Below are 15,593 nucleotides of genomic sequence, written 5' to 3' on the forward strand. Positions count from 1 at the left end.
TTGCCCAGTATGTGGTGCTTGTTTGCCTTCGGGTCCCACCAGCAAAAGATGTTGTGGCACCTTTAAGTTTGAAAGGCTCTCCCTGCTGGGGCATGGTGGAGACAGAGGAAAGGTTGTAGGCTGGCTTTAATGGCTTCAAATTGCCGAGCCCTGGGTTCTGAATTCCTTGAGAGAGGGATTCCACCTGAGTTGGGCTTCACCCCTCCCCTGGGGAAGGCACAGGCAGGAGACAGCCCTGAAAGCAGTCCGTTTCTGCCTATGCCTGGGGTAGTTGCAGCCTGAGTAGTCCCGCTGCTGAATCCAGAGGCAGCCAAGCCTCTGTAGAGACAGCCACAAAAACCTCCGTTTCGTCCCCTTTCCTCTTTTTTGGTTAGCCCAATAAGCAACCTCCGCCTTGACCAGGTTCGCCTGATTGGGAGCCTATTTTTAGTAGTCAGAATTTGTTAATTAATGCCACAATTGGTGTTTGGTTGGACTCAGTCCCTGCTACTGTTAAGAGTGTCTTTCCTTTCCCTCTGGGAAGCTGCCTGTGGGGGAGGGGCACCAGGCACCGGCTGCGGCTTGGGGAACTCACGGTTCTGAGGGGGCTCACAGCCGGTCCAGCTGGTCCAGACTAGGGTACGCTGTGTGTCTGGGTACTCATTTGGCTCCGGGAGCTGTTCTGTACTGTTTCTGGTTATTTAGTAGTTGTTCTGGAGGACGCACTAAAACGCGTACCTTGTTAAGCCGCCATCTTGGCCCCTTCAGTCTAAGTAGTCTCTCCAGTTGTGCTTTGTGCTTTCATGTCTACATTGTTGTGAATAAAGCTCTATCAGTTTTCTTTTGATTAGTGTGTACATAGTGTAATTTTCCCATCATTTTTCTTTTAATGTTTCTGTATCCTTATATTTTTTGTGTCTCTCTTGTCCCATAAATAATGTATAGTTGGGTATTTGTCTTTCTATCCCATTTGATCATCTCTTGCCTTTAATTAGTGCTTTTAGTCTATTTACTAAAATCATTGGTATATTGAGGTTAGAAACATTCATAATCTTATTATTTGTGTTTTCATTTTTTTCTTGCCTCTTCTGTGTTACTTTGTCTCTTTCTCCATGCTTTGTTTTGGATTGGCTATTTTAACATTTTATTCCCTTCCTTTTAATCTGCTTTACATACTGTATTTACTGTTGTTTTAGTGGTTGTCCTGAAAATTACAATATGCACTCTTGGCTTGTTAAAATCTGATAATAATGTTGTGTTTTTGCTACTTCCTGGGTAACCTAAGGACCTTAGAAAATGTTAACTTACATCCCTTCTGATTTATATGCTATTGTTGTCATTTAACTCATTTGTTAAATCCTGGTGTCAAAACTTCCATCTGGGATCTTTTTTTTTCTTTGTAAAGAACACTCTTAGAAGGTGGATTTATAACATAGAAGATGAGATTTAACAAATGAGTATGATTGCTGAGTCATTATATTGATACTTCTTTTAGTCTCCAATGTCTTAGAGCATCTAGAAGGAAAAACCTAAAATTGTGGAACTATAGCCCATACCAAACCCTGGAATCTGTTCTACAATCAATTGTTGCCGCATGCTTTGAAATTTATTGCTTTTTTATATATATACGTTATTTTTCACAATAAAAGATAAAAATAATGAAAAAATATTGTTTCCTTTAATGAAAATGCACTGTTGTCTGAGATAGTACCTATTTTACTTTCATTTGCAGCATATTTTCACTGAATATAAATTCCTAATTTGGAAGTTATATATATATATAGTTCATTTGTTAGAAGATTCTTTCCAGTGTCTTTGGCTTTTTTTTTTTAAGTCAGATTATTATAGCTTATAAGATATTTGATTTTTTCCTGTGATTTTCAACAGTTTTATATTTCCACATTTGGTTTTCTTTTTATTTATCCTGCTGTTTACAAGGCTTCCAATGAAAGTTCTTGAATCTTTAGGTTGACGTTTTCTGGCATTTTGGAAAAGATGTCAGTCATTCCCTCTTCTATCATGCTTGCTGCATTTCCTCTCATCTCTCTTTTTGGGAGTAAGTGAAGTGTTTTGTAGTCCTTATCACTGTGCCCTTAATGGGACCTGCCCTCTGCTCTCTGTCTCCCAGCATTTTGTCTTTATTTCATTCTGAAATGCCCTTCAGTTACTGTCTTTCAGGTCACGGCATCTCCTTACCCATTGAGCTGTGTTTGGTGAGAGTGCTTTTTGTTCCTAGATTTTCACTTGGTTCTTTTTTCTTGTGTCCTGTTCTCTGACAAAATTCTTAGTCTTGTATTTTCTCTGTGCAGACATTATTATTTTAATGTCTGTATCTGCCGCCATCATTAACTGGTGCCCATCATCTGTTTTTGTTGTGTGGGGTTTTTATTGGATTTCATTCATGTTTTGTTTTTTCTTGGTTTGCCTGTTATTTTTATTTTTTTTAACTTTTTTTATTGTATAGTATAACATATATATACAAAGCAAAGAAATGAAAAAGCAATAGTTTTCAAACCGCGCTTCAGCCAGTAGTTACAGGACAGATGCCAGAGTTTGTCATGGGCTACCATGCGATCCTCTCAGATTTTTCCTTCTAGCTGCTCCAGAATATAGGAGGCTAGAGGGCTTAAATACTTTATCATCACGATCGACTTTTATTCCTTCTTTTTTTTGTGAAAAATAACTTATATACAAAAAAAGCTATAAATTTCAAAGCATACACCATAATTAGTTGTAGAACACATTTCAGAGTTTAACATGGGTTACAATTTCACAATTTTAGGTTTTTATTTCTAGCTGTTCTAAAATAGTGGAGACTAAAAGAGATATCAATTTAATGATTCAGCATTCATATTCATTTGTTTAATCCTATCTTCTCTGTATAAGTCCACCATCACCTTTGATCTTTCCATCCCTCTCTTTAGGATTGTTTGGGTTATGGCCATTCTAACTTTTTCATATTGGAAGGGTCTATCACAAATATGGGGTAGGGAGATGAAACTATCTGATGTTCTAGAGAGGCTGGGCTGGTTTCAGGACTTATCTGGATCAGGGACCCATCTGGAAGTTGTAGATTTCTGTAAAGTTACTCTAGGGCATGGAACCCTTGTGGAATCTTATATATTGCCCTAGGTGTTCTTTAGGATTGGCTGGAATGGTCCTGGTTGGGGGTAGCAAGGACTAACTGAAGCTTGTGTAAGAACAACTTCCAGAGTAGCCTCTCGACTCTACTTGAACTCTCTCAGCCACTGATAGTTTATTAATTATACTTCCTTCCTCCGTTTTGGTCAGGATGGAATTGTTAATCCCACCGTGCCAGGTCTGGGTTCATTCCTGCCTGGTTATTATTTTTTTTTTTACACATTTTAAAAATTTTTTAATTAATTTTTAAATTAAAAAAATATATATAACAACAAACATTCTTAACATATGGCCATTCTGTTCTACATATATAATCAGTAATTCACAGTATCATCACATAGCTACATATTCATCATCATGATCATTTCTTAGAACATTTGCATCAATTCAGAAAAAAAAACACAACAGAAAAAAATTCATACATACCATACCCCTTACCCCTCCCTTTCATTGATCACTAGCATTTCAATCTAAATTATTTTCAACATTTGTTCCCCCTATTATTTATTTTTATTCCATATGTTTTACTTGTCTGTTGACAAGGTAGATAAAAGGAGTATCAGACACAAGGTTTTCACAATCACACAGTCACATTGTGAAAGCTGTATCATTATACAATCATCTTTAAGAAACATGGCTACTGGAACACAGCTCTACGTTTTGTTAAAATTTTAAAATATTAATTATCATCTATTTTCAACACCCTAAAGTAATGACATTCCTTTGTTCTTCCTCATGCAAAAACATTTTTAAATTTGTACATTTAGTCACTATCATTATACACTCTACCTGCCTGGTTATTTTTCATGGATTGCAAGGAAGGGAAGGGGAATCTTTGTATGTGTTTTCTTCTGGCCAGGCGGCCCTGTGGAAGCATCTGCCTCCTGCTTGGCTGGTTGCTGTGAAATCGAGGGAGAGTGTCAAGTACAGCACTTGCTTCTGGGTCAAAGCTGGCAGCATCACTCTCCGCCAGTGGCTTCTGGGAAAAGGGAAGAGAACCCTTTTGCTGAGATTCCCTTAACCACAGACAGGTCTCCAGCAGAGGGTAAAATGTCTGCTGTCTGCTTCGTGTTCTGAAGCAGCCAGGTGCGAAAGCAAATGCAACTGTGACGGTCTTTAGAAAACGCCGCCAGCTGCGTGGAGACTGCGTTGCAGTCTACTTCCAAGGCCAGTGTCCGCTCCCCAGCCCCCCTCTCCTTTCCTGTCCCAGCGTGTTCCCGAGAGCCCGGGTCAGGGGCAGGGATACATGTGAGAGTTTGGCTGCACGGAGTGAATTCACTTGGTTAAATCTCTGCCCTCCTTTTTCAGGTCTAAATGTTAGTCATGGATTTGGCCACCTGATTCACCAGTTAATTAGTATAAACCAGTTATTCTCAAATTTAAGTGTGCACCACAATCACCTATAGGGCTTGTTAAAACAAACAGCTGGGCCCCCACCCCCAGCAGAGTGCTAGTTGAGGAAGTGTGGGCCCGGCAGGGCTGGGAATTTTCCTTTCCTCCAAGCTCCCACTTGATGTTGAAACTGCTGGTGTGGGGCCCACCCTGTGAGAACCACCGGTAAAAGCAGGAGCTTTTCTTCACGTGAAAAAAACCTGAACATTTACAAGAATAGGATATTTCTTCTAAATTGATTAGACATTATTTCTGCTGCGTGTCACAGCTCAGACACCTTGTTGTTCTTTATTTTAAAGAAATAAAAGAAGAGCTTGAAGATCTGAACAAAGAAATCAAGAAGACTGCTAATAAAATTCGAGCCAAATTAAAATGTAAGTCTAAAGTTCCAATTATGTTTAATTTTTTTATGTTGGAGATATAGGTAATTGGAATTTTCTTCATAATTTTTTATTTTTTCACGTTTTCAAAGATAAAAATGATGACTACTTTAAAATAAATTTTTTATGTAGTTACAGCAAGCCTATGTTTGAGTTACTCCGTTTTCCAGAATTCTTCACTGGAAGTGCCAGCTCAGAAGGATTGGGTATGAGGGGTTAAAACTAGTGGTTGTTAAATTTAGGAGAGAAGCACTAATTTATATTTAACAAGATTAAGCATTTGCTCATAAATTATTAATCTCTTTTATTGTTCCATATTTTTATGACAATTTTGGCTGAATTGCAGATATCTGAGAAGGTGAAGTAGTCTTTAAAATAAGACAAAGACAGGCTTTCTTTGATGATTCTTTTAGTTGGTGGGGTCTTTCAAATTTTCTTTATAATTTAACTAAGTTTTATGGTGGTTGTTGTTCAACTTTAATGCAGTGGTTTCTGTGTTTGTAGCTTTTGTTTGGGGCGTACTGATTTTTCTCAATGTAGCAGGAAGACATACTGAATTTTACAAACTAGCTTGAAATCAAGACTGAGCCCTTACAGATTAAAAATTCATTTATTATGGAAAATTTCAAGCATACGTGGAAGTAGCAAGGCTGCCACCATCGAGTGAAATGCTGTCCTCGTTCCACGGTGTTAGCGCCTCTCGCTCAGGGCTTGCTCGTCCCTGCACCACCCCCACCCCATGCCTGGGAAGCAGATTCCAAACTTCGTTTCATTTCATCAGTGCATATTTCAGTATGTATTTCTCAAACATAAGGATTTTCTTTTCAAAAAAATAATTATGAAGGTGTTATTGTATCTAAATCCAAGTAGTTATAGTTACTTGGTATTATAAAATATCCAGGGTTTGTATTTCCCCAGTGGTCTTGCAATTTTTTTTTTTTTTTTTTTTACAGCTAGTTGAATTGGGTTCCAAATAAAGACCATGCACTGCTATTGGTTGATATGGCTCTCAACACTTTTTAAAAATAAGTTTCTCCCTCCATATTCTCTTCCTCCTAGTGCTCTTTTTCCTTTGGTTGAAGAAAGCAGGTCACTTGTCCTGCAGAATTTGCCAAACGTTGGATTTTGATGATTTCATTTCTGTGTTATTGTCTAATGGGTTCCATCATCCTGTGTATTTTCTGTAGATTGATGGTTAAATTTTTATTTTTAGGCATTGGTTTTTAAACATTTTGCTTATGGTATGTTATATATTTACATCATTTTAAAGTCAAATCTATAAAACAAGGCAAGTTCAGGTTCTGAGAACATGGCAGAATAGGATAGGTCACGTTCACCCCCCTCCAAGGAACAGCAAGAGAAGGGACGGGAGGGCTACTGAGAGGGCAGCTCCAGGGTGTGAGTGACCTGGGGGGGTCACTGCACCACACCGGGCGGCCCTGGTTGCAAAATCTGAGGAACTGAGACGCAGAACACTGGAGACCGTCCAGCTGGTGCAGACAGCCTCATGCACCCCTTTCCAGTTGGAGGCCCGGAACCCTCAGGAGGCCCGGACGGGAGACAGGGACCAGGAAGGAAGGAGCAGGAAGTAACTCAAGCCACACTTCTTGAACATGCAACCCTCACGCGCCTTGCCCCTTCCCCACAGCCTGTGACTCCCCCCATACCTCACCCACTTGAACCATTGCAAGAGCGCCCCTGACCCCCTCCCCACACATCCCCTCCCCACACCCCTGCCCCTTGCACGCTTGCCCTACCTCTCCTGCTCAATCACATGGTCTCACCCACCCCTCCCAAGACCCATGCACTTGTGCCCAGGCCCTCGACGTCCACCTCTCCTTTCTGCCCCCTGCGGGTGGTCACTTGCACATCCAGACTGCATACCCAGGCCACACCTGCCCCCAACCCATATAATCTTGCAACATCTCCCCCCTTGAGCTCCACGCACGAACGTACATCAGCGTCCGGCCCTCCCAGCTCTAGGCAAGCACTGACCTGTGCATCTGGGCCACACCCACCCACACACACATCAGGGCCCTGTCTCCCCAGACCCCTGCATACCAGGGCCCCCCCTCCCAGGCCCACACATGCACGCAGCCACATCCTCCCTGCCAGGCACCCACGTATCCGTGTGGTGACCCCTGTACCCCACCACCCTGCCCTACACATGTGCACACCCTTGCCCCACCCCCCAGCACAAGCGCCTGCTCCCACACCTGGGAGGTGCTCATGTGCCACATAGTCCCTGCCCCCCACACACATTCACCCCTGGCCCCTGCACCTGCGCACCTGCACCAAGGCCCCTCCCACCCCATAACACACATCCCTCAGCCCTGTCCTGAACCCCCCATGACCTGTGCCTTGCCCCCCTGCGCCCTTGCACATCTGCATCCTGTCCCCCTGGACCCCTCCCCCTGTGTAAGGCCACACTCGCGCGTTGCCCTCCTGGTGCCCTGACCTCTGTGCCCCACACCCCACACCCTGATACCCATGACCCCCATGCTCCACGTATCCACCCACAACTCACCCCTGCAACAGCCCCTGTGCATCCACACAGCTTGCATCCACCTCCCACCACACCCTACCTCTGTGTCCCTGACACCGCACCCTTCTACTTGCTCCAAGGCCTGCCTGAGCTGTACCCTACCCTCACAGACCCCCCCACTGCACCTCCACAACCCAGCACCCTGCATCTCGTGCTCACAGGCACCAGCATGGTATCCCTGACCTTGACTATACCTGTGCTGCAATCTGTCACTGCACTGTTGTGCCTCGCATCCTGCTCCACATCCATCTGCAAATATGAAGCTCTACACTACTGAAGGAAACCAACTTCCAAAGTAACCCTATCAAGACATTTACATGCCTCAAAGGCAATCTAAGATCATTAAGTGTATGATGATACAGACAGATAAAGCCCAGCCTATTGACCAAATTAAAACACAGGAGGAGACACTGACTTTGGAACAACTAATCAAAGTTGTTTGTATAACTCTACTAAATAAATTCAGTGGGTTGTCTAATGTCATAAAGGAGATCAAGAAGACCCTAGAAGAGCATGAAGAGGAATTTAAAAGAATAAATAGAAAAATAATAGATACCACAGAGATTAAAGATATTGTAGGCCAGATCAAAAACGTACTGGAGACACACAGCAGATTTGAAGAGGCAGAAGAAAGAATAAGTGAACTAGAGGACAGGACAACTGATTTTGAACACACAAAAGCATAAATGGCAAGAAAGATGAAAAAATTTGAATTAGATTTCAGGGAAATGGTGGACAAAACAAAACACACAAATATAAAAATCATCAGTGTCCTAGAAGGAGAAGAAAAGAGTAAGGGATTAGGAGTATTAGTTGAGGATATAATGGGGGAAAACGTCCCAACCCTTATAAAAGATAAATCTGCAAATCAAAGAAGCCCAACAAGCTCCAAATAGAATAAATCCAAGTAGGCCTACTCCAAGACACATACTAATCAGTCTGTCATATGTTGAAGAGAAGCAGAAAATCCTGAAAGTGGCAAGAGAAAAACAATCTACCACACACAAGAGAAGGCACATAAGACTAAGTTCAGATTACTCAGCTGGTACTGTGCAGGCAAGGAGGCAGTGGTATGATGTATTTAAGATCCTGAAAGAGAAAGACATCCAGCCAAGAATTCTGTACCCAGCCAAATTGTCCTTCGAAAGTGAGGGAGAGATTAAGATTTTCACAGACAAACAAATGCTGAGACACTTTGTCGATAAGAGACCTACGCTACAAGAAATACTAAATGGACTCTGCTGAAAGGGGAGAGGTCTGGAGGAGGGCACAGAATTTAAAAGTACCAGTAAAGGTAACTTAAGGGATAAAGAGAAAGAAGAAAAAGAATATATAGATTTGATCTGACAAATAAAATCTAAAGGATAAGATAGTGAATTTAAGAAATGCCTTTACAGCAATGACTTTGAATGTTAACAGACTAAATTTACTAATTAAAAGATACAGATTCGCAGAATGGATTAAGAAATATAATCCAGCTACATGCTGCTTACAAGAGACTCATCTTAGAAACAAGGATACAAATAGATTGAAAGTGAAAGGATGGAAAAGATGCTCCATGCAAGCTGTAACCAAAAGAAAGAAGTAGCTATACTAATATCAGACAAAATAGACTTTAAATGTAAAGACATCATAAGACAAGGAAGGACACTATGTACTATAAAAGGGACAATTCACCAAGAAGAAATAACCATTATAAATGATTATGCTCCCAGTCAAGGAGCTCCAAAGTACATGAGTCAAACATTTGCAAAACTGAAGGGAATGATAGATGTTTCAACTATAATAGTAAGAGACTTTAGTACAGCACTCTCCTCTATAGAAAGAACAACCAGACAGAGGATCAGCAGAGATGTAGAGAACTTAAACAGTTTGATGAATGAATTAGACCTAATAGACATATGTAGATCATTATACCCCAAAATACCAGGATATACATTCTTCTCTAGTGCTCATGGAACATTCTCCAGGATAGATCATATGCTGGGGCACAAAACAGGTCTTTATAAATTTAAAAACACTGAAATTATTCAAAGCACTTTCTCTGATCACAGTGGAATGATGCTAGAAATCAATAACCACCAAAGAATGAGAACTTTAAGATTAAATAACACGCTCTTAAACAACCAGTTGATCAAAGAAGAAATTGCTCGGGAAATCAGTAGCTATCTGGAGATGAATGAAAATGAGAATACAGCATTTCAGAACTTATGGGATGGGACAAAGTACTAATCAAAATTCCAAGAATCTACTTTGGAGACTTGGAAAAACTAGTTACTAAATTCATCTGGGAGGAAAAGTGGCTTTGAATAGGTAAAAGCATTCTAAAAAAGAAGAACAAAGTGGAAAGATTAACACCTCCTGATTTTAAAGCTTATTATAAAGCCACAGTGGTCTAAACAGCTTGGTACTGGCACAAAGAAGTTTTGACCAACAGAATCAAATTGAGAATGCAGAAATAGACCACCAAATCTATGGTCAGCTGATTTTTGACAAGACCTCCAAATCCACTGAATGGAACAAAACAGTCTTTTCAAAAATGGGCATGGAAGAACTAAATATCAATAGTCAAAAGAATGAAAGAGGGCTCTTACCTTATACCCTATACAAAAATTAACTCAAATTGGATCAAACACCTAAATGCAAGAACCAGTACCATAAAGCTAGAAGAAAATGTAGGGAAACATCTTCAAGACCTAGTAATAGGAGGTAGCTTCCTAAATTTTACACCCAAAGCATAAGCACCAAAAGAAAAAGTAGATAAATGGGAACTCCTCAAAATCAAATGCTTTTGTGCCTCAAAAAACTGTCAAAAAGGTGAAGAAGCGGCCAACTCAATGGGAGAAAATATTTGGGAATCACACATCAGACAAAGGTTTGATACCCTGTATACATAAAGAAATCACAACTCAAGAACAGGAGAATAAACAACCCAATTATAAAATGGGCTAAAGATATGAATAGGCATTTTTCTGAAGAGCTGATACAGATGATGGCTCAAAAGCACATGAAACGATGCTCATTTTCATTGGCTATCACAGAAATGCAGATTAAGACCACAACGAGATACCACCTCACACCTGTAAGAGTGGCTGCTATTAAATAGACAGGAAACTATAAATGTTGGAGAGGATGTGGAGAAACTGGAATACTTATGCACTGCTGGTGGGAAAGTATAAGGGTACAGCTGCTATGGAAGACTGTCTGGCAGTTCCTCAGAAGATGAAATACCGAGTTGCCCTATGGCCCAGCAATACCACTACTTGGTAAATACCCAGAAGAGCTAAAAACAGTGACACAAATAGACCTTGGCACATCAGTATTCATAGCAGCATTATTTACAATCATGAAAAGATGGAAACAATCCAGATGCCCATTAACAGATGAGTGGATCAACAAAATATGGTATAAACGTATGATGGGATGTTACGCAGCAGTAAGACAAAATGACATCGTGAAGCACGTGGCAAGGTCGAGGAATCTTGAGGATATGATGCCGAGTGAAGTTAGCTAGACACAAAGGATCCATACTGTATGGTCCTACTTTTATGACCATGGTAAAGGTAAAATCAGAGGCTTATAATACAGAATATAGAGGACCTAGAGATACACGGAAGCTAGAGGTGGGTAAATGGTTAGCTAATGAGGTTGAACTCAAATGTAGGAATATATACGAGGGAAGGCAATTTTCTAGTGGGTCTGTAAGTAATATTACCATATTGAAGGTGAACGTGAATGAAAAGGGTTGTATAGACCCATGTATCCCACTGATTAACGCTGCAAATATAAATTAAGTTATTGCTTGAACTATTGCAAAGATATGAATCTTGTACAAAGAGTGTATACTTTGGGATATCGGGGGAAAACTGCTATTGCATGCTACAGGCTATGTTTAACATAAAAAATCAACAGTACCACAGCAGTACCAGGGATGAATGTAACGGTGGGAGGGATAAGAGTTAAGGGGGATTTGGAATTTCTGTTTGGTGAGGGTATGTTTATTAGTTATCTTTCTCTTGGGAACAATGAAATTACCTAAAATTGAGAGTGTTTATGGACCGTTGACTTTGGACATTATGCATGATGCCCAGTGAATGCAGGTGGCTGAAGGATGCACTGACTGAGAAGTAGATGGGTGAACGATGGTGTATACATATGATTGAATATTTTGCTGCTACAAAGAGGAATGAAGTTGTGAGGCTTGCAATATTGTGAATGAACCTGTTGGATGTTTGGTGAGGCAAAATAAGCCAGAAACAAAAGAGCAAATATTGTATGATCTCATTTAGAAAATACTTATAGGAAAACTGGGGCCTAGATTGTAAGTTCTTATAGCAGTCATATTTAGTCTGGGGTGGTAACTGTTATTTCTGGATTTTGAGAGGCTGTTCAATATATGTATAACCTGATATTTAGAGAGAAGAATGAAGCCATTTAGGTAGGGATTAAGGTAATTTAGAACACAGGTAATTCAGACATTGTCTATATTTTAGAACCTCACCTACTCTTTTGAAAAGGGGAATTTAATGAGTTGCTAGTTTACAGTTCTAAGGCTGAGAAAATGTCCAATTAAAACAAGTCTATAGAAATGTCCAATCAAAGGTATCCAGGGAAAGATACCTTGGTTTAAGAAGGCAGTGAAGTTCAGGGTCTCTCTCATCTGCAAAGGCACATGGCGAACACAGTCAGGGCTTCTCTCTCAGCTGGGAGGACACATGGTGAGCACAGCGTCATCTGCTAGCTTTTTCTCCTGGCTTCCTGTTTCATGAAGCTCCCCGGGAGACGTTTTCCTTCTTCATCTCCAAAGCGCTGTCTGATAGACTCTCTGCTTCATGGTGCTGTAGCATTCTCTGCTTTCTAAAATCTCCTTCATTCTCCAAAATGTTTCCTCTTCTATAGGACTCCAGAAACTTCTCAAGACCCACCCAAATGGGTGGGGACATGTCATCACCTAATCCAGTTTAACAACCACTCTTGATTAAATCACACCTCCAGGGAGATTATCTAATTACAGATTCAAACATATAGTATTGAATAGGGATTATTCTGCCATTACAAAATGGAATTTTGATTAAAACATGGCTTTTCTAGGGTCCATACATCCTTTCAAACCAGCACATTCCACTCTCTGGACCCTAAAAAAGACATGCTTTTCCCATATACAAAATACATTCATTCCATAACAATATCAGAGAACCTTAAACCATTCCAGTAACATTTCAAATACAAGAGTCATATAAGATTAAAATCAGTACAAACCCTCATCAAAGTTAGTTAAAGGCATGGATAGTCCTAAAGCAAAATTTTCTCCATTTGCTCTGGACCTGTAAAACTCAGAACAAGTTATTTCCTGCCAACATATGAAGGAGGAACATTCATAGGATACATATACCCATTTCTATGGGGAGGAAGGAGCACAGGGGTCACTGGACCCATACGGTTTCAAAAACCCACAGGGTGAAGTCCATTAGATTTCAGTCTGAGAATCATTTGTCTTCAGGGCTTTAGAAAGTGGCAGTCCCACCCTTTCCAGCAGGGGACATTGGAGAGACCACCTTTTTCTCGGCTCCACCCTTTCCAAGCATTGGGGCTGCACCCGGGCTCTCTGCCATCTCCAGGGCATGTGCTCAACCCCACCGTGTGGTGGCAGCCAGGCTCTCCCCAAACCCCAAGGAATGTGCCTCACCCTCTCCAAGGCCCGAGGCAGCATGACTCTTCCACTGCAACCAGGTGGAAGGCCCACCCTCTGCCTTGGGTGGGTCTGCTCTCTTGGCCCGAGGCTTCTTAACTTCAGACCCCGGCCTCCATGGTTTTGCCTCTGCAGTTGTTTTTCCTCCAATGTGTCCCTTCTCTGTCTCTCTCAGTCCCGACTGGCAGCAGTTGTCTTTATACAGGTCCTGCCTCACTCTCATCGGCTTTCATGCAGCAGCCTTGGATCATGCCCATCAGACAAAAGCAGTTTCCACAGATCCTTCCTGGGTCACTCCCTGTCTAATCCTGGCTTTTTCTGAGATGGCTGACTTGTTCCACATCGGGTCAAATCCTCACAGGGAGCACTATTTTCTGGGGTCTCCATTTCTGGAGGCCCAGAATTTTCCAGAACTTCAACTTCTGGTTTCTTTGTACCCAAGAGTTCAGTTTTCGGCTTATCTCTTTCCTGTCACATTTCACTATAAGCTGCAAGGAGAAACCAGGCTGCACTTTCAACATTTAATTTGAAGATCTCTTCTGCTGGATTAGGTGACAACATGTCTCTACCCATTTGAGTGGGTCTTGATTGGTTTATTGGAGTCCTATAAAAGAGGAAACATTTTGGAGAATGGAGATTCAGAGAGAGCAGAACAATGTAGCCATGAGATGCAGAGTCCACCAGCCAGCGACCTTTGGAGATGAAGAAGGAAAATGCCTCCTGGGGAGCTTTATGAAGCAGGAAGCCAGGAGAAGAAGCTAGCAGATGACACCATGTTCACCATGTGCCTTTCCAGATGAGAGAGAAACCCTGACTGTGTTCACCATATGCCCTTCCACTTGAGAAGGAAACCCTGAACTTCATCGGCCTTCTTGAATCAAGGTATCTTTCCCTGGATGCCTTAGATTGCACATTTCTGTAGACTTGCTTTAACTGGGACATTTTCTCAGCCTTAGAACTGTATACTAGCAACCTATTAAATTCCCCTTTTTAAAAGCCATTCCGTTTCTGGTATATTGCATTCTGGCAGCTAGCAAACTAGAACAGTAAGGTTTAACAAGTGAGTATAATTGCTGAATTATTATATTGAGATTTCTTTTAGTCTCCAGTATCTTAGAGCAGCTAGAAGTAAAAACCTAAAATTGTTGAATTGTAATGCATGCCAAACTCTGAAATCTGTTCTACAACTAATTGTTGTGATATGTTTTGAAATTTAGTGCTTTTTTGTGTATGTGTTTTTCACAAAAGGAAAAATTTCAATTGTAATGATAAATGCACAGCTATATGATGAAAAAGAAGAATAAAAACAAGGCACATTCATAGAAGGCTAGCTTCTCACCCTGTTCTGTCTGCCTGATTCCTCCTTCCCCTAAGTGGTAACCATTTTTAAAGTTATGGGTTATCCGTCCATCATTTTTTTTTCTGTAAATAATACTTATCAAGAATAATCAAACAGTTTCCTCTTGATGTATACTCTTTTTAGTGGATTGTTTTTTATTTATTTATTTATTTTGGTGTTTTATTTATATTTATTTTTAAATTTTATTTAAATTTTAATCTAGCCTAGTAGCAGAGATACATACACATAATTTACAGCATAGACAACTCATGGCATAAAAGTAGATCTCATACACCTTTGAGAAGAAGGTAAAGGAGTTGCCTTTTTGGAAGGTAATTTGGCAAAATTAATCAGAAACTGCCTTAGCAATTCCAACAAATATTTTAGCATGTATGTGCAAGGTTATATGTACAAGGATGTGCATGGTGATGTTATATACAACATTAAAAGACTAGGTATGATCAAAATGTCTGTGAATAAAGTGCTCATTAAATAAAGTGTGGTACATCTGTACAGTAAAATGCTGTACAGCCATGAACAAAACAGTTCTGTATGTTGTCATGGAAAGTTCTCCAATTTATGTGTGAAAAAAGGAAGACGCATAATAGTATACATGGTATGTCCCACTCATACATACACGTGCCTGGATACACCTAGAATGTTCCTGGGAGGACTCACAAGAAACAGGTAGAACTGGTTGCTCTGAGAATGAGGACCAAGGACTACAACGTGAGGGGAGAGGAAGTGTGCATCTCACTTTGTGTACCCTTTTGTTTACTTTGATGCTTTTTTTATTGTTGCCAAGTTTATGCATTATAATTTTTAAAATTTTTTATCTTTTTATTGATATATAGTCACACACCATGTATTCACCCGAAGTGTACAATCAATGATTCGCAATATCATCATATAGCTGTGCATTTATCATCACAATCAAAATTTTTTTTTGTTTTTTATGAAAACATATGTACAAAAAAGCTGTAAATTTCAAAGTGCATTGCAACAGTTAGTTGTAGAACATATTTTTGAGTTTGATATGGGTTACAATTCCACAATTTTCATTTTTTACTTCTAGCTGCTCTAAGACACTGGAGACTAAAAGAAATATTAATATAATGATTCATCAGT

The 15,593-nt window shown here is 40.4% G+C and overlaps 1 protein-coding gene across 1 annotated transcript in view; it reads left to right on the forward strand.

Annotated features, from left to right (window-relative positions):
• The window catches only part of STX2 (syntaxin 2), a 70,651-nt gene that overhangs the window by 36,892 nt on the left and 18,166 nt on the right, over positions 1 to 15,593 (forward strand). Inside the window, exon 4 of the mRNA XM_077159542.1 lies at positions 4,812 to 4,886. Within this exon, the coding sequence (XP_077015657.1) occupies positions 4,812 to 4,886 (75 nt within the window). The remainder of the gene's footprint in view (positions 1 to 4,811; positions 4,887 to 15,593) is intronic.

This window comes from Tamandua tetradactyla, chromosome 5, assembly GCF_023851605.1.
Source record: "Tamandua tetradactyla isolate mTamTet1 chromosome 5, mTamTet1.pri, whole genome shotgun sequence".
Taxonomy (NCBI): Eukaryota; Metazoa; Chordata; class Mammalia; order Pilosa; family Myrmecophagidae; genus Tamandua; species Tamandua tetradactyla.